Consider the following 25,146-nt stretch of genomic DNA (forward strand, 5'->3'; position numbering starts at 1 on the left):
GTTTATAGGGTATACCCTTTGGTCGGTTGATGATGCATGGAGGGGATTGGAACCATGGCGATGAAACAATATACGATAGAATGAATGTAAAACTAAAGTTCTCTTATGTAAACTATCATATAATTCACAATAAAATATGAAAAAAAAAAAGAGAGTTTGCCTGTCAAATGTTTTATACTGATGTAAAATTGCTTTTAAGATTAAATTAAAAATTAAGCTCAATTTTAAGAAAATATCAAATTAATATTGTTCAGGTAGTACTAATAATCTGACAGATGTAGCACAATCCTTAATGTGGTTTGCAACTGACTGAAGTCCTGGTGTGGTGCTGTAGGTTAATGCACTGGACTGCAAAGCCAGTTTGTACAACAAGGTTGGTAGTTCAAGCTAATCAGCCACTCCTTGGAAACCCTCTACAGCTTCGCTAAGGGTTGGAACTGACTTGAGGGCACTTAACAACAAAAACAACAAGATCCCAAGACCTGTATTATTATTATGTATAACACAGAGACAGGAAGGTGACGGTGATGGTTGATGAGAGGAGGGAGTATCATTAGTCAAGTATATATAATTTCTCTGAACAAAGTCAAAACCAATGACATTTTGGCTACCTACGTTCCTTTGAGTTATGGTGTTGCAGGAGAATATTGAAAGTGCCATGGACTGTCAAAAGAACCAATAGATCCATTTTGGAAGAAGTGCAGCCAAAGTGTTCCTTAGAGGCCAAGATGGCCAAACTTGTCTCTCATACTATGTACATATTGTCAAGCGAGACCAGTCGCTGGAGAAAAATATCATGTTTGGTAAGGTGGAGGGTCAGAGAAAAAAAGAAAGACCCCCAACAAGATGGATTGGCCAAGTGGCAGCATCAATGGACTCAAGCGTGGCAACAGTAGTGAGGCTGGCCCAGGATCAGGCAGTGTTTTGTTCTGCTGTGCATAAGGTCGCTATGAGTTGGTACCAACTCGATTGCACCCAACAACAACAACATGTTCCTTTTCATTGAATAAGGAATTTCTTGTCAAGCAGAAGACTGTGTCCCTGTCACACCAGTGAGCAGGGGACAGTCTTTTAAAAGGCAGGATCTCCTTTACATGCTACATTCTGTGAGGAAACATTTAAATTTTTGTGGTTTTTCTGCAGTAACAAATTTTTCTCCTACTGTCAGGATTTGCTACCTGCAGAGGAAAGCAAGCAGCTTTCATTTTCCTCTTACAAAAGGAAATAGGTAGAAATAATATACTGCTTTTCAGCCAGCTAGCCCTGGCCTGACTCTCTTTATTCATACGGAAATGCAGGATTCACAGAGAGAACATTTTCACTGAGGTAAATAAGCCCTCTCAACTGATGAACACTATTATATTAATACCAAAGGAAACAAAGGCCAGGAGATGGGGGACATTAAGCAGAAAGGCAAACAGAAAAATAGCAGACAAAATCCAACATGGGGACAAAGCAGGTTCTGCAACACTGGAAAAATAGGGGGAATCCTTTAAGAGAAAATTGCACACAATTTTTTACCCTCAATTAGCCTTTTTCACAAAAAGCACTTTTCCACAAGGAACCCATTAAATAGCAAATGAAATTACATCAGTTTTCAGTTGCCATGGCATTGGTTTTCCCATTAATGGACTTCTCTGGTCCTGAGTTTAATGTGAGCCTGACTTATTTTTCTTGTCCATGTGTTTTCTCAATTCTCTCTGTCCAGAAACTAGGAGGTATGTGTGACTTCTCCCTACAGTGCCTTCGACTTAATCCAAAAGGGAGAACATTCAGTCCTCAGCTATATCCCAAGAGACAAAAAGGGTAGAACTGATCAATAGTAGCATTTCATTAACCTTGAACATAATAGTTTCCATTTAGTAGATGGAAACAAGTCCTATCTATGCATCCAGGGACGGCTCCTGGAGACATTCTCAGACCTTCCCGCAACCATTCATTAAATGCTTCCCATATACCAAGCACTGTCCAACCTGAGGATATAAAAATGCAAAAGAAAGGATACAAGCTGACCACAGTTCTCTAGAATTTCCAGACTAGACAATGTACCTCCAAGCACTGGCCATGTTTTCCCTTCTGCTTCTTCACCAATAAAGTAGGCGCTTTCCCCCCCAGCTATTAGAGTCACAATTGGTTTTGGTCTTAATATACATGCCTGGAACCACATGTTAAAATCCTGTATCATCCTAGGAGTAAAGAGTCCTGGTGTAGTGCTGAAAGACAAGCACTGGATTGCTAACCATGAAGCATTTCATTGCAATGATTACAATACCCTTCATGAATCATCATTCAACAACATTTGCTTCCAATCCTTTGGGGGTTTGTTGTTTACTGGATGTAAACCGAATGCAAAAGAAAGGGTACAAGCTGACCACAGTTCTCTAGAATTTCCAGACTAGACTCAGAAAGGGAGAGAGGCTGTGTGCTGATGACCAGGGGAAAAGCTTGCAGGGTATACCCTTTGGTTGGTTGATGATGCATGGAGGGGATTGTAACCATGGCAATGAAAAGATATATGATAGGATGAATGTAAAGCTAATGTTCTCCCATATAAACTATCACATAATTCACAATAAAACATTTTTTAAAAACAGACTAAAATAAAATAAATAAATTCTAAAAAAACAAACAAAAACTATCATGTGATATCCAGCATCATTTCTATCACCACAGCTATATTTTCCAACTACTGATGCTTCTTCTTTGTTTCCAACCTTTGTATTCCAATCACCAGTAATTATCAATATACCTTGATCACATGTTTGATCGATTTCAGACTGAAGAAGTTGGTAGAATTCTTCACTGGCTTTAGTTGTTAGTGTATAAATCTGAATAATAGTGGTACTTTAACTTGTCTTCCTTGTAGGAGTATAGATATTATCCTATCAGAGACAGCATTATACTTCAAGATCAATGTTGAGATATTCTTTCTGATGATGAATGGGATGCCATTCATCTTCATTTGGTCACTCACAGCATAGTAAACCACGTGATTGCCAGATTCACTCCTCTATCTACATATAATTCAGCTCCATACCAAAATCCAACGTAACCTACACCTATGGATGCAGTAACCCAAAAGAGGGAACAAATCCTTATAGCAAGAATCATTTCCACCACCTCCACAAACAGAGTAGACAGGGATGGGCAACTTGGACATCGACTACCTAAAATGGGGATGGGCGGGGGAAGGGGACTACAAAGGCAAGAAGTGACTGTCTTACAAGCTTTCAAGAGGGAACCTAGAGCGAGGGGGCCTGAAGGAAGGCAGAATCTCCAGTGAGTAGTATCCAATCTGTCTAGGCGGAGCTGATACAATGAAATGCAGATGTCTTTTGTGATACCATAGTGAATAATTGTTATCAGGACTGATTGTGAGGGTTGGAAGTGTAAAGGTAGATGTTTTATAGCAAGGAAGGGAGTGATTAACTTTCCACTCTAGGAGTGGAGGTCCCTAGGACCATCAACAGAGAAGAGCCGACAGCAGGACCCTACCCAGAGAAGGAGCGATGCCTGAGATGGAGGCAAAGATGATGATGTGGAGCGATGGAGCAGCTGGGGACTTTAGATACAAAAAGGGAGAGGGACAGTGTGCTGAAGACTGGGGGGGGGGGGGGCCTTAGTGTAAGGGGCAGGCTTGCAAGGTATACCCTTTGGTTTGTTGATGATTCATGGAGGGGATTGTAACCATGGCATTGAAATGATATACAATAGAATGAATGTAAAACTAATGTTTTCCCATGTAAACCATCATATAGTTCACAATAAAAGATAAAAAAAAAAAATCCAACGTAAATTGCAACTCCTATTGGCGCTGACAGAGTAGAAGTGCCACATAGATTGTCCAAGATTGTAATCATTATGGAAGTACACTGCCTCATTTTTCATTTGTGGAGTGGCTTATGGACTCAAACCACCAACTTTCAGTTAACAGCCAAATGCTTAATAACGGCAGCACTATGGCCTCTTATCAGCCTCATCTTTTCCCCTCAAGTGGTTGGTGAGCTTAAACAGTCAACTTTGTGGTAAGGAGCCCAATACCTAACCCACAGAGCCACCTCAGCTCTTTACTTGACTCATAGTATATGCTAACTAAATGAGTAAGTTAACATGTCTTGTCATTCGCTCTTTAAAGGAGCATTCTGGCAGTACACCTTCTAAGACAGATTTGTTCATTCATCTGATACTATAATTTGCCAACACCAGAATTCAATAGCATCAATTCTTCTTCAGTCTTATTTCATTGTCCAGCTTTTACATGCCAATGAGACCATTGGAAATACCATGGCTTGGGTTATCTGCACCTCAGTCTTCAGAATGCTATCTTTGTTTTTCAGTGCTTTAAAGAGGTATCTTGCAGCAGATTTGCAGAATGCAATGTGTAATTTGATTTCCTTACTGCTGCTTCCATGAGCTTTGATTTTTGATCCAAGTAAAATTAAATCGTTAAATTAAATTGTCAGCAGAATTTTACATGTATGTTATATTAATGATATTATTCCATTGTTTCTTCATCTGTTGTATAACCTTTCTCGGGCATTGCAATGAACATGAGTCTCTTCCAGTCAATTGGTCACATAGCTGTATTCTAAATTTTTGGTGTCTATCAGTTTGTCATACTGTGGTGTCTTACATGTTGCTGTGATTCTGGAAGTTACATCACAAGTATTTCAAACACCAGTAGGGTCATTCATGGTGCACAGATTTCAGAGAAGCTTCCAAACATCGACTAGGAAAAAGGAAGAAGTGGTCCACTTCTGAAAAATTAGCTGCTCGAAACCTAATATACAGTGAACCATTGTCTAATGCAGTGCTGGAAGATAAGCCCCTTAGATTGGAAGGCACTCAAAATATGACTTGAAAAGAAGTGCCTCCATAAAGTAGAGCTGACCTTAATGATGTGGATGGATCAAAGCTTTCAGACCCTTCATTCATTGATGTCACATGACTCTAAATGGGAAGAAGCTGCTGCAACTATCCATTAATAATTGGATGGATCAAAGCTTTCAGACCCTTCATTCATTGATGTCACATGACTCTAAATGGGAAGAAGCAGCTGCAACTATCCATTAATGATTGGAACATGAATGTACAAAGAAATGAATTGAAGAAAATTAGACATCATCAAAAATGAAATGGAACACATAAATATTGATATCCAGTCATTGGTATCAAATAGTGAACTGAAGTGGATTGATATTGGCCATTTTGCTGAAAATGACAAATTGAAGACAAATAAATCACATTCATAGTCAAAAAGATTGTTTCAAGATCTATCCTGAAGTATGGAGTCCCGGTGTGGCACTCAACTGCAAAGTCAGTTTGAACTGCAAGGTCAGTTTGAAGTGCAAGGCTCGCCAGCTACTCCTTGGAAGCCCTATACAGGGTCCCTCTGGGTAGGAACTGACTCAATGGAACTTAGCAACAACAGCAAATCACTGTCTGTGATAGGTTACTGTCCATATTTTATACATAAAATAAATTAAATAATTCGTATAAAATATTCTCAAATATACTTATATAGGAGTCCTGGTGTGGCGCTGTGGGTTAATGCACCAGACTGCAAAGCCATTTGAACTACAAGGTCTGGGGTTTAAGCTCACCAGCTGCTCCTAGAAAACCCTATACAGGGTCACTATGGGTAGGAACCGACTCAACAGCACTAAACAACAACAACAATATACTTATATAATACATGATTTTACCTTATATATTTACAAAGAGTAAACACTTTAATCTATTTATGTTTTGCATAATATGAATAATGAAACATATACCAATTAGTAGTTGTTGTAAGTTAGCTCCAACTCATGGCAACATCATATGTGACAGAGTGGAACTATACTTCAATAACTGATCTACTAAAGTAGTTCTCTAAGCCTTTCTTATAAGGTACCTGTGGGCAGATCCAAATCTCCAACCTTTCAGTTAGCAGCTAAGCACATTTACCATTGATACCACCCAGGAACTCCAAGACATATACATTTTAAATTTAGGGAACCCTGAACCAGCTTTAGTGCATGGAGACACTTGCTACATTGCCTGTGGTAAGTATTCAAGCAGATGACAGTGTCAACAACCCCCAAAAGGCTTACCTCGCCAAACTAATTGTTTGGCACAGAGAATGGAGCTTGGAGTTGTACAGAAGTGCAAAGCTGTGTGCCCGCTTAAGGAATAGCAATTGAGCTTTGCTCCATGATCACAGAGGATCTTAACGCAATCCACGTTGGCCATTTCACAAGCCACATGGAGAGGAGTTTTCCCGTTGGGTCTACAGTTGATTGTAGCATTGTGGTCCAGTAGCACCATAAGACATTCTAGGTGTCCAAACAAGACAGAGAGATGTAGGCCTGTGGCCCAAGAAGACTTCAACTTATAGCTAGGCAACCAATAACCTAAAAAAGAAAAGGAAAGAAATGTTAAGTTCTTTGTCTAGTATCACTCCCTGTTTGGTAAGGATTTTTACAAAGTAGTTTACTTTGGTCACATTCATAAAATTGAGGGGAAATGAATGAGAGGTAATAAACTTGTAGCTAAAGAGCCTGCAAATATTTTGTTCAGTAGCATATTTGGATATACTTAAATGTGACAAGCTTTCTCCAGTTCTCATTGTCTCTATTATTCCTTGTTATGTTGTTAGATCTCATTGAGTTATCTCTGACTCATAGTGATATTATGCACAATAGACAGAAAATTTGCCTGGTCCTGCTCCATCCTCACAACAGGAGGCACATTTGAGTCCAGTGTTGAATCCACTGTATCAATCCATCCTGTTGAGGGTCTTCCTCTTTTTCACTGACCCTCTACATTACCAAGTATGATATTCTCCAGGGATTAGTCAATCCTGACAGCATGCCCAAAGTAAGTAAGAGAAAATATTGCCGTCATCACTTATAAGCATGATTCTGGCTGCACTTTTTCCAGAACAGATTTGTTTATTCTTCAGGCAGTCCATGATATATTTAATATTCAATGCCAACACCACAATTCAAATGTATCCACTCTTCTTCAGTCTTCCTTATTTATTCATTGTCCAGCTTCTGCATGCATATGAGACTAATAAAAAATACCATGACTTAGGTCAAACACACCTTAGTGTGACATCTGTACTTTTCAATATTTTAAAGAGATATTGTTACAATGCAATATGGAGTTCTTGATTGCTGCTTCCATGGGCATTTTCTGTGGATCCAAGGAAAATGAAATCCTTGGCACATCAATCTTTTCTCTGTTTATCATGATGTTGCTTAAGGGTCCAGCTGTGAGGATTTCTGTTTTCTTTTGTTTGTAATACATTCTGAAGGCTGATCTTCATCAGTAAGAGCATCAAGTCCTCTTCACTTTCAATAAGCCTGTGTCTTAGTAACATGTTTTATCTTCCAAACATTGCAAGCTTGCCTCCTGTTTTTCCCAAGCTGTTGGTTACAAGCTTGTAATTTTTGCTCCATCACAGTTCTTTCCTTCTATTGCTGTTGTCAATCTAAACTGTGGTGTATTTAATGTTTTTTTTTTATAAATGTCATGCTAAAATTTTATTTGCTTGTTAGATTATGCAATATTTTCTTTTTTAAAAAAAGCACGTAAGGCAATTCACAAATTTCAGACAATGCAAAGTTGTTGTTTTTTTAATGATCTAGAAAAAAATAGGGAAATAAACAGCAAGGTTAACATGCTCCACAAAATATCCACTAAAACTGGATTTCAAATATTCCTGTAAGTTTTCTAGCAGCCAGCAAAAACAAGAAACAATGATATGTAGCAAAATTAACCATACCCACAAGCTAAACACAAATTAATTGGTCACGAGAAGTATAGCTGTTTTTAGAACTGAGATCTGAGATAAACTTTCCCCTTAGTTGTTGGAAATATTCATGCTCTTTTTCTCTCTCTGTCACCTCTTTCCATTCTCACTCTGACCCCTGGCTTCTTTATAGTGAGATAGTTCCCAATGACTGCCATATTTGGTAAGCTATAACAGTGATGATTTTATAAACCTTATTTCAATGTCAGTATCTATAACCATGGAAGCTTGGTTCACTGTTAATGGGAAAGCAAAAAGTACAGAAAGATGAAATATTGATGACAAGATGAGGATGTAGCAGAGAAAAAAATATGTCCAGAGAGACTCTGAGGATGAAACCATAAACCAAATTCTAACATAGGTAAGTCAAAAGGTTGTTTTATTTATTTAAAAAAAAAAAATGCTATACTTGAATCAGGCTGCGAACTTTAAGGTCAGCAGTTCGAAACTACCAGCTGTTCCACGGGAGAAAGATGAGATTTTCTGCTCCCATAAAGATTTACAGCCTCAGAAACCCTGTGCAGGGTCGCTGTGTCAGAACTGACTCCATGGCGCATAACAACAACAACATATTTGTACAAGGTAAGTAGAATATAGTCTAATGATAATTTGTTTAAGGAAAGACCTTGGGATATGAATTGATGGCAATCTCAAAATGAGACAGTGGAATGATGCTGTCCAAAAGCTAATACAATCTTTAGCTACAATTTAAAAGATTAAATGCACAGAACAAGAGAAGTAAAAGCTGTATTCTTCACTGATTCAATGAGGTCAGAATAAACCTAAATTATAGTGAACACTTTCTGAGCATCGCCTTCTGTAAAAAATGCTGAGCTTCTAGAGTGCAGCTTGAAAATGGACCTGGTGATCAGGTCAGATATTAAAATTCTCTGCGTAAGTGAAAAACACTCCACAGACACTGCTCATCTATACCCCATGGCCCTCATGTACTAATTTATTCTGATCTTGAGCTGAGAATGGGGCAATATAGCTAGTATTTAAGGAAATGCTCAGGCCCTTGACTGCCCATCTCCATAGCTTGTCTCTGGTGTTCCTAGTTATGAGTCCTGAGCAAGTTGCATAACCACTTTGTGTCTTAATTGCCATAGCTGTACATTAGGAATATGGAAGTACTTACTTTCTAGGGTCATTGTGAGAATTAAATGAGGCAATATGTGGAAAGTGTGTTGGACAATTCCTAACACATTGTAAGCACTCAGTAAGTACGCCTTTTAGGGGAAGACTTGGGTTGCATTCAAGATCAGGAAAGGAAGCTGATAGTGACAAGTGAAAAGAAGAGACAACAGAAGCAGTCTGGGAACCATAAATGAACAAATAAATAAAAACGGTCTTATTTTCCATAAAACGTGACCCAGGCCCTCATGCGCCTAGTTATTTTACAAACACTTGAAACCATCTATTGTGTTTTTTATGCTAGGTCATCCTTCAGAGCAAGGGCTTGCACTGTCCCAGTTAAGCTACCTTCACTTCAGCCCAGAAGCTTTCCTTGTCTTTAGTACTGCCCTATTTCTTGTGTCTTTCACAGTTTTCTTCCTTATCTCTTCTCAGTCCTGGGCTTCTGACAATACTTGGAGTGCTTGTTTGTAGTGAATGTAATTGCCTACCTGTCAAGCAGCACAGAATCAGCTCTCCCCTTGCCAGACAAGCTTCTTGTTCCTACATATCCTAGCTGTTCCACCCATGCAAGCATCCTTTCTTTCAGGGCCTTTCCTAGGTTTGGAAGAAAGCTTTATCCTATACTTATGGAAGGATTTTAAATTTATATAGCCTCTAGTTTTCCAATAGCTATGAAAACTCACAATGTGCTTACTCTTTGACCCAACAATTCTACTCTTGGGTATTCATCCTACCAGTCTAATGATTCACAAGTGAACTGTACTATCAGGGTCACTCTATTGCACAACTTCAGGGAACACAATTTGCATTATGCTCTTTTTGAATGGGAGTCCCTGGAGTAATGAACCGTAGCAACCTCCAGGAAGGCCTAGGAGGCTGGGGTTAAGGTCAAAATTTTACTTGTCCATGTTTTAGTTACCTGCTTTGTAATTTTAAATCTTGTGCTTGCATTACCACAGGCAGTCCCAGGTTTGTGAATGAGTCCTGTTCCTAATTCTGTCTTTAAGTAGAATTTTTATGCACATTGGAAAAGTTAGGTACAGTTCCTATGTAATGTAAGTTAGTCAAATGTTTGCCTTAGTATGGTGTATCTTTCTGTAGTGCACTACAGAAAGATTCATGAAACATTTCCAGATGCAATAAAAACATCTTTAATATAATAATATAGTAATAATAACAGTAGTGTTTTGATATGCATTGCAAAGTAGCACCCACTTGTTATTACTTTGAATCTTTAGTATGAGACTTTTTGTGGTTCGTAACTACAGTTTGTATGTAAGCCAGATGTTGGTAACCCAGGATTGTCTGTACCCATAAAAATCAATAAAACTAAAATAAACTATCATCACTGTGTCCAGAGTAAAATCATCTTATTTAAAGAAACCATTCTTGGGACCACGCACAATGCTGAGTAGTCTCAAGGGAATGGATTAATCCAAATTAAACTTTGAGTTTCTACAGCCTACTGTTCACACGCTTTCCCTCTACACACACACACACACACACACACAAACACACACACAATCACTTTTTCTTTCTCATTCTGAATTCTAGGGCCATCTTGTTTCTCTTCCTCCCACCTCTCCACTTATACAAATCTTCTGTTGAAAGAGAAATCCAAAGTTAGTTCACAATAAGGTTTAATAGACTGGGGATTGTTTAAAGTGTGATCTCTCTCAAGATTATTTGGATTTATATAGAAATCTGTATTTAATAGCATTAACTTTGAAGATATCAACCTGACCCTGAGAAGGAAAGTAGTTGGTGATATGAACTTTTTTTTTAATGTTTTATTGTGAATGATATGATACTTTACATGGGAGGACATAAGCTTTACATTCAACCTACTGTATATCATTTCATTGCCATGGTTACAATCCCCTCCATGCATCATCAACCAACCAAAGGGTATACCCTGCAAGCATGATCCCCGGTCATCAGCACACAGCCCTTCTCCCTCTCTGGGTCTAAAGTCCCCAGCTGCCCCATCTCTTCATGTCATCATTTCTTCCTCCGTTTATGGCGTCACTGCTTCTCTGGGTAGGGTCCTGCTTTCTGCTCTTTTCCCCTGATGTTCTCAGGGACCTCCATTCCCAGACTGCAAAGTCAATCACTCCCCTCCTTTTGCTACAAAACATCTACCTTTACATTTCCAACCCTCACAATCAGTCCTGATAACAATTATTTACTATTGTATCACAAGAGACCTATCCACATCTTTTATCAGCCCCAGCCAGATAAATTGGATACTACTTAGTGGAGATTCTACCTCCCTCCGTGCCCTCTGGATCTAGGCTCCCTCTAGAAAGCTTGTAAGCCAGTCATTTCTTGCCTTTGTAGCCACTCCCACCCCCCATTTTGGGTATCAATGTCCAAGTTGTCCATCCCTTTCTACTCTGTGTATGGAGGGGTTGGGAATGATCCTCGTGTAAAGATTTGTTCCCTCTTTTAAGCTACTGCATCCATAGGTGTAGGTCAAGTCCATCAAATTGTATCAGATTATTCTTTTTCCCCCTCTTCTTTCTTCTTCTAGTTGAGCTCTGATCTTCCAGTCACTGAAGCCAGGTCAAGTGGGTATTATCTGCAAGTGTGGGTGTTCTTGTGCATATGCCCTCTCTTCTTATCAGCATCCAGCTCTAGTCCTCTGTGGCTGTGTCACTGACTCTGGGCCCAAGAGTCCCCAGGTCTTGCCACACTGCTGGCCAACCAGGTCTCCACCTGGGTTCACAAGAGTCTATTGAACGCAGTAGGGCTTAGCTCACAGCTTCATTGCTGTTTTTCCCTCACTTCCCCTTATCAGTGATGAACGTGGTCACCAATCAGAGCGTGTATTCCCATTAAGTCTTAGTCTTGGAAGGGGGTTTGCCCTGAGGGGACCCAACCACTTGCCTTGATGTCTCCTGGGTGAGCAACTTGCTTGTTCTTGTAGTAATCAGTCGGACTGCTTATATTGTTTTGTATTTTTCCTGTCCATTTTTCTTTCAAGAAGTAACTTCTGTTCTTCTAGCCACTCCAGACTGGTCTGCTTGTCCTTTCAAGTGGAAATTTCCCACCTCAGAAGATTCTGGGTGCAGTTCAGGATTCCACCCATGGTCTTATGTATTGCAGAGATTCCGCAGAAAGCCTCCTTCACTGGGCATACTGGAGCCCCATTTTAGGTATTCCAATCAGTTATAGGCAGAAGACAGACTTACAAGCTTTCTAGGGTGATATTTCTGGCTATGCCTTTCTCTCCCCCTCAAGTGTCTATTTTATCATGGTATGCCAGGGAAACCAAGATTCAAAAGACAGCCAAGCATCTTAACATTATTTCCCCTCTTTCCCCCATCCCAACCATGTCTCAATCCCTGTACCCCAGAGCCCTGTTGTTCCAAGGTTGTGCATACATCATTCTTTACCTCTGTCCCACTTAACCCATGCAAACCTGCCTAATTGTTTTCCAGTCTGCTTTGCTCTTCCATTACCCTCCCTGTTCTTGTGTATTGCCCCCTCCCTAGTACCCAAACTATCCTGTGTCTATTCCCTGCTCTGTGCTCCACCTTCCCCTCCTTCCCCTCTCCCAACTCCCCACAACCTGGTAACCAGCAAAGAATCCCCACCACACTTTAGTATGGGTTCTTTTACTTAGTCTTTTACAGTAGTGGTCTATGCAGTATTTCTCCTTTTGTGACTGACTAACTTCACTCAGCATAATGTTCTCAAGGTTCATCCATGTTATGTGATAGCTTGCAGCTTCCTTGTTATTCTTCAAGGTAGCATAATATTCCATTGTGTGTATGTACCAGAATTTGTTTATCCATTCTTCAGTTGATGGGCCCTTAGGCTCTCTCCATCTTTTTGTTATTGTAAATAGTGCTGCTATGAATATTGTTGTGCATATGTGCTATATGGCTCGTATTATGGCTCATATTTCTTGTTGGTAAATACCAAGTAGAGGAATTGCTGGATCATAAGGTATTACTATTTCCAACCTTCTGAGGAAGTGCCATATTGCTTTTCAGAGTGGTTGGACCATTTTGCAATCCTACCAGCAATGCAGGAACTCCCCAAGCTCTCCACATCCTCACCAGCATTTATTGTCCTCTACTTTTTTTATCTTTGCTGTTATTGCTGGTGTGAGATGATATCTCCTTGTTGTTTTGATTTGCATCTCTCTAATGGCTAGTGGTCGTGAACATTTCTTCTTATGTTTATTGGCTGCCTAGATCTCCTCCTTGGTGAAGTGTCTGTTCATGTCCTATGCCCATTTTTTAATTGGGTTATTTGTCTTTTTCTTGTAGAGGTATTGTATTTTCCTATATATTTTAGAAAAGAGTCCCTTGTCTGATGTGTCATTGCAAAAGATTTTTTTCCCAAACTGTGGGTTCCCTTTTTACTCTTTTGGTGAGGTCTTTTGATGCACAGAAGTTTTTAATTTTTAGTATGTCCCAATCATCTATTTTGTCTACTTTTGTTTGTATAATTTTCAAAATGTTTGGTAGTCTGTGTATTCCCTGAATTAGTTCCCTCACATTCGTCCCTATTTTTTCATTGATGACCTTCATAATTCTGGGATTCACATTTAGGTCTTTAATCCATGCTGAGTTGGTTTTTGTAGAAGGTGAAGGTCTTGTTTCAATCTTTTGCATATCTCTTTCCAGTTCTGCCAGCACCAGCTGTTGAAGAGACCATCACCTCCTCATGCAATACATTTAGGTGTTTTGTCAAAAATCAGTTGGCGGTATGTGGATGGGTTAATTTCGGGATTCTCGATTCTGTTCCATTGATCGATATGTATCTTTCATTGTACCAGTACCAATACATTTTGACCACTGTAATCATGTAATAAATTTTGAAGTCGAGGAATGAGAGGTTTCCAACCTTATTCTTCTTCTTAAGCAGTGCTTTGCTTATCCTGGGTCTCTTTCCTTTCCATATAAAGTTTATAATTGTTTTTTCCATCTCTTTGGAGAATGTCGTTGGAATCTGGATTGGGATTGCATTATATGTTTAAATTGCTTTGGGCAATATTGACATTGTCACAATGTTAAGTCTTCCTATCCAGTAGCATGGTACATTCTTCCATTTTTGTAAGTCTCTTTTGGTTTCTTGTAGTAGTGTTTTGTAGTTTTCTTTGTATAAGTCCTTTGTTTCTCTGGTTAAATTTACTCCTAGATATTTCATCCTTTGGGCAGCTATTGTAAATGGTATTGCTTTCCTAATGTCCTTTTCAGTGCTATCGCATAGAGGAATCCAACTGATTTTTGTATGTTGATCTTATATCTTGCCACTTTGCTGAATCTTCCAATGAGGTCTAGTAGCTTTTTTATTGAGTCTTTGGGGTTTTCTATGTATAGGATCATATCATCTGCTAATAGAGTTTTACTTCCTCTTTGCCAATTTAGATGCCTTTAATTTCCATGTATTGCCATATAGCTCTGGCTAAGACTTCCAGCACAATATTGAATAGGGGTGGTGACAAAGGGCATCCTTGTCTGATTCCTGTTCGCAGAGGGAAGGCTTTCAGTTTCTCTCCATTGAAAGTAATGTAGGCTGTTGGTTTTGTATATATGCTCTTAATTATGTTGAGAAATCTCCCTTCCATTCCTACTTTGTTGAGTGTTTTTATCAGGAATGGATGTTGGATTTTGTCAAATGCATTTTCTGCATCAATCGATATGATTATGTGGTTCTTTTCTTTTTTGTTATTTATATGGTGGATTATACTGATCATTTTTCTAATATTGAACCATCCTTGCATCTCTGATATGAATCCCACTTGATCATGATGTATTGTCTTTTTGATGTACTGCTGGATTCTGTTGGCTAGGATTTTGTTGAGAATTTTTGCATCTATGTTTGATATGAACTTTATGGCACAGCTAAAACAACCTGGGCTAAAGAATATCAACCTCATGTCTCCACGATGTGTGTGTTTGTGTACGGACAGATATGCACACATTATATTCATACCTATTTTTCATTTCTATCAAGCTTGGTGGTGGTTGGTGGTTACATGCTGTGGAGTTGGTAGTGACTCATAGTGACCCTGTATAGGGTTTCTGAGGCTGTAAATCTTTACAGAGCAGAAAGCTTCATCTTTCTCCTGCAGAACAGCTGGTAGTTTCAAACTGCTGACCTTGACGTTTGCAGCCTGACTCGTAATACCTCCACTACCAGAGCTCCTTAGTACACGGAATCCATGTTGTGATCCAAGAAGAGTTTTCAAGCTAAACAATCTGTTTTTGATACTGATTGAATTACATCAATTCCAACTCTGAATTCTCAAATTTCCTCAACTGGCAATTCATGAAGATGGTCTTTTCTCTCCGCCTCAGAAAGAAGCTGTTTCTGGGTGTGTTTTGCCTGCTGATTAGTAGCACAGATTAGAGAGTTCTGAGCAGCAATTGCTTGGAAACTCGTGCCTGCATCAGCAATGGAGAGAAAAATGATGTGGGAAAGAAAGCAGCAGTGAACTGATTTTAAAAACACCATTTTGATGTAAAATCAAAGAAACATGGAAGGTTAGTGCTGGAAGGACGATTATCCAGTCCGAGTCTGTCATTTAACAGATGAAAAAACTGCCAGTTTTTCAGCCTGCTAGAGCCATAAGTCACCTACCTCAGTTCAAGCTAATGGACTCAGGATGTCTACAATACAGGGTTTTCATCTGTCTTTGTCTTTGTGGAAGCGAAATCGGTTTAACTCCAATCCTGCTTCACAAATCACAAGGCAAGGAAAAATATCCTGAACTCATCTATAATGTGTCACATCTCTGATACAGAAATACATTCACTTGTTGATTTTTTTTTTTCTTCTTCCTCTCAAATTCCCAATGGCACATAGAGAATATATCTTGCCCATTTATTATGTGAGACAGTCATCCTTGGCTTCTCAGTCAATTTCATCTGCATCTCCTATAATCATTAACTGGTAAACCAGGTTTCCAGCCCACCCACAGGGTAATGGAATCTGGTTGACTTCCCAAGGGTAGAAGTGGGCCTACAATTCATCTCCCCTAAATGAAAATGTGTGCAGGGGGGTGGCAATAGGCCACCCTAGCTGCTGCCCCTGAAGAAGAAAATGAAGAAATAGGAATAGAATAGATTGTAGACTATAGATTAGAATATGCTGAAGTATATACTGAAACTATTCTACAGAACTTTTGGACTGAGGAGGAGTCGTCCCTGGGTGGTACAAACAGTTAAACTCTTAGTTACTAACCGAAAGGTGTTATAAAACCACTCAGCAGTGCCTTAGAAGAAACGCCTAGTGATCTGCTTTGGAAAGGCCACAGCCATGAAAGCCCTGTGGAGCACAAGTCTACTCTGCAACACATGAGGCCTCGGTAGCCAAGAGTTCATTTAATAGAAATTTCTTGTTTATTTCTGGTAGGGAATGTTCAACTGTTTTATGTTTGTTTGTTTGCTTGCTTGCTTGTTTTGGGGTGGAGAGAATTCTGAATAACTTGTCTGCCACTTTGAGCTGCCACTGGCAGCTTTACAGCAACGTGGCCACACATGTCCAATCACACACTTTAAAATGAGACTGCAGTCACAAGCTCCTGGACAACCCCCAAGAGTGCCAAGTATGGAAATGAGTAAAAGAGTCCTTGCCCCGACACCTATCTTCACTGAGAACTAAACCAGAGGTAAATCCATCTTCAAAGCCACAGGTTGTAATGCATTGGTGTAGATACTGATATGTTAAGAGAACAGAATGTGTCCCCTCAAATATAGAAATCAATAGTCACAGCATGAACCAAACACAGGTAACCTGTAAGACAGATTCATTTTTCACACTCTGCCTTGTTCCCAGGGCTTCAGAAACTAGAATGTGATTGATTCTTAACATTTGTCTTTCAAAGGGGCCTCCGTCTGCTCACCTCTGCAGATGCTATGCTGCCCTTTTGCTGTGTGCTCAGACAACACCAAGGACAAGGGTGGGACAGATCTCTAGCAAGTGAAGGAGCTGATGCCTCCTCTAATGTAAACTACCTGCACTCTCTCTCCAGGTCCACAGTCTTGGGCTATGGTGGTGGTTATGTGCTGTGGATTTGGTTCATGATAACTGGAAAAAAAAAAAAAAAAAAGCCCAAGCCTGTTGTATCAAATCCAACACAACTCCCTGTGATATAGCTTTGATTGAGCAAGTTCTTGACTGACGATGGAGACAAAGACAGATTCTCTTTTGCAAATATCCCACAGAGGACTGCCAAATACTGGCTCTACTCAAGGGGACCTACCAGTCCTCTTTCAGTGTGTCATACTGTGATGGCTTGTGTGTTACTGCAATGCTGGAAGCTGTACCACCAGTAGAGTTACTCATGGTAGACAGGTTTTGCCAGACTTTCCAGACAAAGACAGACTAGGAAGAAGGAGAGACAGGCTACTTCTGAATGTTTAACCACTTGTCAGATCTAGCACCAAAAGATGAAAACATTATGAATACCACCAACGTATTGTCAGATATAGTGCCGGAGGCTGAGCCCATCATGTTGGAAGGCACTCAGAGTACACAACAATGGATTCAAGCTTAGCAACAATCTTAACAACAAATGAACAGCATTTCATTCACTTGCGCATAGGGTCGCCATAAGTTAGAAACTACTCAACAGCACCTAACAACCCCCCGTTGGGACTTAAAGTTTCACTTACCTTTTATTCTTTTAAGGTGCCTGGGTGAAAGCAAATAGTTTGCACTGGATGACTAACTCAGGGGTAGGTTACTTAACAAGCAAGGTAAGCACAGTATACTTTTGCTTACTTAATCAGTAGTGAATGTGATAAAAACATGTGAAACTGTTCCATATTAACTAGTTAGTTAGCACAAGTAAGCCCATGCTTACCTTACTTACTGTGTACTTTATCCCTGTCAGAAATGTAATTTAGAAGGAAACTATATAGGGTTGGGAGAGAGACAGATGCCAGCCATCACTAGAAGCAGAATATTTGATGAGATGAAAAATGTGAAATTGTTCCCTGCAGATTAGTAAATAAACACAAGTCAGCCTGTTTTTACCTTGCTTACTGAAACCCGACATTGGTATGTAACCTCAAGGTTGACTTTCAAACCTACTCAGTGGCTCTGTAGAAGAAATGACTGGCTGTTTCGATCTGCTCCCAAAAAATGACAGTCAAGAAAACCCTATAGAGCAATTCTACTCAGTAATATGAGGGAGTTTCAAAAGTTCATGGAAACATTCCATTTTGTTTATTTCACTTTCCCATGACCTTTTTGAAGCCTCTTCATACATGAGTTGGAATACCCTCAACAAGTCTGAGTTCTTGGTTTGGTTTTGCTTTTTGGGTTTCACCTTCCATAGACTATGATGTATAAATGCTGCCTGTCTAAATAACTTCACTTTCTTAACATTATGAGTGGATTTCCAGTGTAGAATCAACAGTGGACAACAAACTGCAAGTCTGGCAGTTCCAGCCCACCAGCTGCTCTTGGAAATCCTATACAGGGTCGCGATGAGTTGGACTCGATTCTACGGCACTTAACAACAATAACAGCATCAATATTATTAGCAAGAATCCCTAATGGCACTGTATGATAAACACTGGACTGCTATCCAAAAGGTTGGTGGGTTCAAACCAGCCAACCTCTCATTGGAAACCCTATACAAGGTCGCTGTGAGTCAGCACCTGCTCAATGGCACTAACAACACCAGAACCATGTAGTGTCAACCAAAGCTCTGGTCACTTAGAATCTTTAATTATCTATGATTTATCCGAAGCCTGCAAGCAGTTCACCATCAAATTGATATAACTTGTTGAAAATTGTAAAAGAATTTTAGAAGTTTTACCCCTACAAAAATATTTAGACTCATCTGACCTGCCTTTTTTTCTAATTTAAATCTGAAACCAAGGAGTTATGCCTCAGTGGCTAACTAAATAGCCCCCTAGCTGAAAAAACATGGTAGGGAGTGAGGCATTTGGGTCCTCTTTCCTAAGAGGGGATTGGTTCTGCTCCATCATTTGGGGTGGATGTACACATCTCTGGTAAATCTTCCTATAAATCCTGATTCTGCAACAGTTACCAGCTACAATGTTATCTGAGTCAAAAGAACCCCACACGCAAGATGCCATTGTTTTTACAGCCAAAGGTTATAGGCTCTGGATTAGTAGACATTTGCTCTGCCTGTGTCCACGTATTTACACAGTCCTGATGGATTATAGACTGAAGCCCAATACGCGGCTCTTTTTTAATAGCTAATATTTTCAGGATAACACTCAGAGATTCTCTAGGGAGGGAAAACAAGCAAGCTTGAAATCTAAAGTTTAAAAGAAGTTTAAACGTCTTGAAAGAAAAAAAAAAAAAAAACAAACCCAAAGATAGTAATAGGAAAGCAGGAGAGTAAAAATCAGGCAAAGATGAAAATTAGGTGATAAAGAGATTATTCATTAAGAGAGTGGAAATAAGAGCTTTTAAGATATTTGGACAGCAGTTGCTACTTAGTAGATAGAGTACCTGCCAAAAAGTTTTCAAGTGAAATCAGTCATTGGTGATTTTAATTAAAAATGTGCCTACCAACCAAGGAACCTGTGGCTGTGGGCTATAAACGGAGTACTTAAAGTGCATTATACTGATTAATAAAATGACTCTGATTAACTTTGCTGACTAGGGAATTTCACACCAAAGAGATAAGTATGATGTTCTGCCTTTGTCATTAACGAGCCAAAGCTTATCCATCTGTAGGAGAATTGAAATGCATAGTTGGAAAAACCTTTGAAAACACTCGTGTTTTCAACGTGGAAGTTACCAATGAGAACCAATATGAATCGTTCTGAGCTCACTAAAAGAGACAGCTTTCACTTTAAATACTTGATATTTGCCATATAATCGCTTCTGACCCTAATGACCCTGTACAGGGTTTCCAAAAGCTAATGGTAGGTTTGAACTGCCAACATAACTGGTTACCAGTCCAGTGCTTATCCTACAGTGTTACATGAGGGAGCATAGTAAACTATATCTCTTCACTATTCAACTACTTACTGCATTTGACAGTTAACATTTTTCAAATGTATTTAAGTTTTCGTCACATCATCCCTACATTGAAGTGGATGTCTAGTAGATGCAGATTTGCTTACTTGCTTTTCCTTTTTCAGCCTTCTATCACTAATTCCCTTTGGTAGTTGTTTCACATGACAACCATCACATTTTTCGTGTTCATTTTATGTGATATAAAGCACACTTTTCAATTAATAAACCATGAGTGTTTACAACGATTTGACTTCGAACGGAAAATTCCAACATTAAGAATCATTATTCAGCACAAGACCCAAAATTTTCATGTGAGATCTGCAAGCTGGCTTCTGAATCTGTAGGATAGTAAGATGTTAGTCAATGAAGTGACACCCAGTGCTACAGAGAGAAAGGAAAAGTGAATTCCAGCCTCTTTGTAACCTCAAAAACATCCACACTGTATATTTGTTTATGTAGTCAACTTTTGATTATTAGTGCACAAACTAGATTATAGATTTGGGGAAGCAATATTTAGACCCTAAGTTGATTTCTTCACCAAAACAATTCGAAGTTAGCTTTCCAAAATTATAAAAGCGTGTTATATTGACTTGTTGCTAGGTGATATCACATCAGTTTCAACTAATAGTAACCCCATGGTTTAGACATACTATAATTAGGGGTAAAATCTGGTCACATTTTGTGAAAAATGTTATGATCTAAAATTAAAATTTAAATGATTTAGAATTAATTGTGTTAACCATTCATAATTACTGTTTATCTCCAACAGGCCAATCACATGTTATATATAGACTTCTATTATTAATTATACAAGCAAATGTAGTAGTAACCTGATATTTACATGATAGTCTTTATAGGTTTTACACATTACCTTGCTTATTAAACCAAACATAAATAAAACCGGAAAACCCCCACACTTTAAAAGTAAACAAGTAATGCTGTTTCCTTATCTGGATTCTAGCTAAACAGGTTTGTTTATTTTATAAAAAGTAATCAAGCTGCACATTAAGAATTTGTACATTCTTCTGTCTATAGTTTGTTTTTTTTTAAAGTGAATTAAAAATGCAATGTCGTTCAGTGCCGTAGAGCCGGTCAACAACATTCAATACCTAAGAGGTCTGTTTTGATTTTACAAAGTTTCACATAATCTAATCCAAACACATTCTTTTCAAGAACACACTAGCTAGCCCATTAGTCTGATCAGCTCTACCTAGTTCACTGAGCACTCCTTTGTGGGTTTTGAACATTTTATAGAATTACTTAAGTCAATTTTGCTTGGTTAGAAACAAGGATTCTATTTATCACTTCCATTCCTAACTGAAATAGTAGAAGGATTGATAAGTAGCCTGGAAGGCACATGAAACAACTTAGAAGAAAGATGAAGATTTAATGTATGGTTTAATATGAAAGAAGCCACATTCATATTCATATTCATGTTAAATAGCAAGCATATGTATTTCTTTCTATACACACAAACACAAATGATTTCCTGCATAAACTGAAGATCTGACCACACATTCTATTATTTGTGTGCATACATCCACACAGCATGCTTAAGAAAGAAACTGTTCTTTTTCTTTCCCAGAGGGTGTAATTTGCTGTCTCCCTAATTGAAAGCCCCATCCCACGGTCTTAATACTAAGAAAACACCCATTAGCATGAATGAAGACTTAGAATTGTGAGGAACATAGGAGCCAGCTCATATTGACAAGAACTGAAAATGCAGTGTCTTCTCATCCAGGGGTTGAAGACACGATTGGAAACACGGAAACCAACTCTACTTCCCCTTGCTCATAAAACTTCCTTTCTCATAATCTCGGTGCTCTCCCATGTGTCATCTGTGAAACTCGGCATGCTCAGGAGTTGAAAAAAGGCAGTCCTCACAACCCAGAGTCAAATAAATTATCCACTGACTTATACCTAAATCATTTGCATTGGGCAAAAATATAAGTAAAATATAAATCTTCTTTTTTTTTTTTTTTTAAAGCACTCAGACCTTCTTTCACTTAACAAAGCCAGTAGGATGAAAATTATATCAGATATACTTTTTCTTTTTAACAGTGTTACTATCAACTGCTTTTAAAAATAGACTCCTCCATCTTTTAGATGAAATATCAATGCAAGGCTGTCAAGGAATATCGTAAATGGCAGAAACTGGTCTCAACTACTCTATACTTCTTTCAAAACTGACAACCAGAGAGTATTGACTGAATATAGAAATATGCACCAATAGCATTTGCATTAGAAAATTGATGGTGCTGATGATTTATATATGAACAGAAAATATTTTTGAACACGAAAAATCATTACCATCTCTTTCTGAATGCTACACACAAGACATTCTCATTTGTTTAAGCAGAAGTGATGTTAAACAGTGTTTGTTTGCAATCGGCTCACCAGATGGCCTAGCTACTCAAGTTCCCCATTAACTAGCTGATTTGGAAAATCAGAATCAGTGCGCTTCCAATGTATTTCTGATTTGTTAAGCCTATGTCCCAGAAAATCCCTCAATTAAAAAAAAAAAAAAACTGTTCTAATTTTTGCTTTCTTTCATTTTTTTTATAAGGCAGATATTTTGTTGTAAAAACAGCTAGAGTTGGATCTATTAAATTTTCAAGGAAACAAAAACTTAAATTTTTTTTTTTTTTCTGGTTTCAGCTTTTGTGCCTGCACTGAAAATTCATTAAAAGTGGTCAGGACCATCAAGATGCCTGTGGCATAGCCTCGCTCATTCATGAACCCTCCAAATCTGGGGGTGGGGGTGGGTGGAGGAATCCTCCTTTTCATCCAGATGGTGATAGAGATGGTTTATCGTTAAGTGGCTATTAACAGAGAATTAGCAGCCTGTCCTCAAGCCAACCACATTGTCTGGATTATGCACAACCTGTGTAGCCAAAATTTAGAGATGTTTTCCTTATCCTATGCCATTATAGTGGAAAGAAAAGTTAGGAATGGACAGAGCATTACTAGCATTGTCCAGGATATCAAATTCTGGGCTTAGAAATGGAAAAAAGAAAGAAAAGGAAAAAAAATCCATATACAAGTCCATGATGCTGTCTATTTAAAAAAAAAAAAAAACAGGATTCAATTAGAAATATTTCATATTAAATACTTAAACAATAAGAGCTACTGATTTTGAGTGAGTGACTGACACCGTGCATTTTAAACAAAAATCCAGTTTTCTATTGATTTTACAATTATGCCTGTATCTTTTTGTTACCTTGTTTATAAGATGCCAAAATCATATTCTCATCTTCAACTTCAAATACTGTGTCCACATCTATTTGCCTTTGGATTAAAATAGCCTTCAGTTTTCCGAAGTCATTTGACTTTAGAGCCTCCAGGAAATTTTTCTTAACTAACTTGGCAGCCGCAGAATTGGTGCTAGAGGCGGCACTGCTGTCCATTCTTCCTCTATCTCTCGGAGCTTTCTTGTGATTTATCAGGAGAGCAGCCCAGGCAAACAGACACATGCTTCAGAGTCCACAAACTGTCGGCTAATTTTATCCCAAAGTTATGCTGATTCGTTCTATTTATATAGGGATCATTTCAAACTTCAAAATATCCTTCTTGTCTGTCACTGCATTTTAAGGTCTTTAAAACTGGTTATAGATTAACCGATCCATTCAGTGATAAATAGTGTCAATATGAAGGGAAACCTTATGATACATTTCAGAGAACCAAATGTCGCTATTATTTCTCACACGATCAAAGAAAGCAATAACGTTAGATTTAAAAGCTCTTAATGCTTGCTTTTTTTTTTTTTTTCCCTCAGTGAAAACATCTGGTGTCCAACTGGAGATTCAGTGTCTTGCTCTGATTAACCAACAGTCAAAAATGAAAATTTGTTAGGACTGCTGATACATGTACTTTTGAAAACCTATAATAATTTTGCAACATGAGTCTTCCAAATCAAGCATGGTCACACAGATTTTGAAACAAACAATATTTTTAACTGGCCCAGAAAGAAAGCTTGGGAAGGTGAGAGGCAAGGGACTGTTTTAGGGGAAAATAGATAAAATAAACAAAACAGCCAAAGTCAAAGTAAATGATTTAAGAAAACACACACACACACAGTTAAGACTCTACTGGAGTAATTGTGGAAGTTTGAATATGGACTATATATGATAGTTGATATTATGGAAGTAGTGTTCATTTTTAAGGCATGATAAAGATATTGAGATTATGTAGAAAAAAACAGTCTTACTCTTAAGTGATTCATTAACGGGTAAATTGTCTAAAACTTCTTTTCAGAATGTATGGGTGTTAATTTTACTATTCTTCCAGCTTTTATGTAAGTTTGAAAATGTTCATAATAAAATACTCAGAAACCTGATAGAATCATGTAATGACTAAAATGCAAGGACCTGGCATTTGTATATATTGGTGGTTGGATTCAAAACTTATGCAAACTTTCTGCAGAATGATAGCAATATGGATTTTAAAAACTTGTAGTGAAAGTATCATTTGATCCTTAGACTTTGCTTAAGTATTTAAACATGTATGCAAATCACAACATAAGTCTTTAAACTTACTTTATTGATGTGTATCATAAATAGGAGTCCTAGTATGCTGCTGTAGGATAGGCATTGGACTACTAACCATCAGGTCAGGAGTTAACACCCTTCAGCCACTCTTCAGAAACCCTATACAGGGCTTTTATGAGTCAGAATTGACTGGGTGGCACTTAACAACAACAACAACAACATAACAAATACAAGTAATGGATTATAAATTTCAGTCCCCCTTCCAATCTTTATATCCATCTGCCTCCCAATAATAACCATGATTTTGACATCTAATATGTTAGATTTGCTTGCTTTCTGTCTTAACTAAGTTTTTTTTTAATGCTTTTAATTTGTGGGTAATTTTTTTGCATTGTTAAATTATAAAATATTTTTTCAACAGCAGGTGGGGATAGTAACCCACAGCATACTTGGAAATGTCTTTACCAGCCAAAGATTTATTCTGCAACTGCCTCTTCTGTGACAGAGCAGTCCTTAGCAGAATGCCTAGGGTAACTCAGGCAACTTTTGAATAAAAGTATCAGATACCCATAGACTAGCAAGATGTAAATATTCAAGATAATAAAAATTAAAAATATATAAAATGCCTATCCTGAAAAAAAAGGATAAACAATTAAAAATGTATGTGAGATGATTATATTGTTAATAACAGTTAAAATTTATAAGTAATCTAAATGGTCATCGGTAGGAAACTGGATAAATACATATTTAGAT

General features: G+C 38.3%; 1 protein-coding gene across 1 annotated transcript in view; it reads right to left on the reverse strand.

Annotated features, from left to right (window-relative positions):
* The window catches only part of ASB4 (ankyrin repeat and SOCS box containing 4), a 97,244-nt gene extending 73,931 nt beyond the window's left edge, over positions 1-23,313 (reverse strand). The window contains exons 1-2 of the mRNA XM_006834270.1: positions 23,127-23,313; positions 6,096-6,395 (exon numbers count right to left, since the gene is read on the reverse strand). Of these exons, the coding sequence (XP_006834333.1) occupies positions 6,096-6,395; positions 23,127-23,313 (487 nt within the window). The remainder of the gene's footprint in view (positions 1-6,095; positions 6,396-23,126) is intronic.
* Between the last annotated feature and the right edge of the window lie 1,833 nt (positions 23,314-25,146).

This window comes from Chrysochloris asiatica, unplaced genomic scaffold (assembly GCF_000296735.1).
Source record: "Chrysochloris asiatica unplaced genomic scaffold, ChrAsi1.0 scaffold00010, whole genome shotgun sequence".
NCBI lineage: Eukaryota > Metazoa > Chordata > Mammalia > Afrosoricida > Chrysochloridae > Chrysochloris > Chrysochloris asiatica.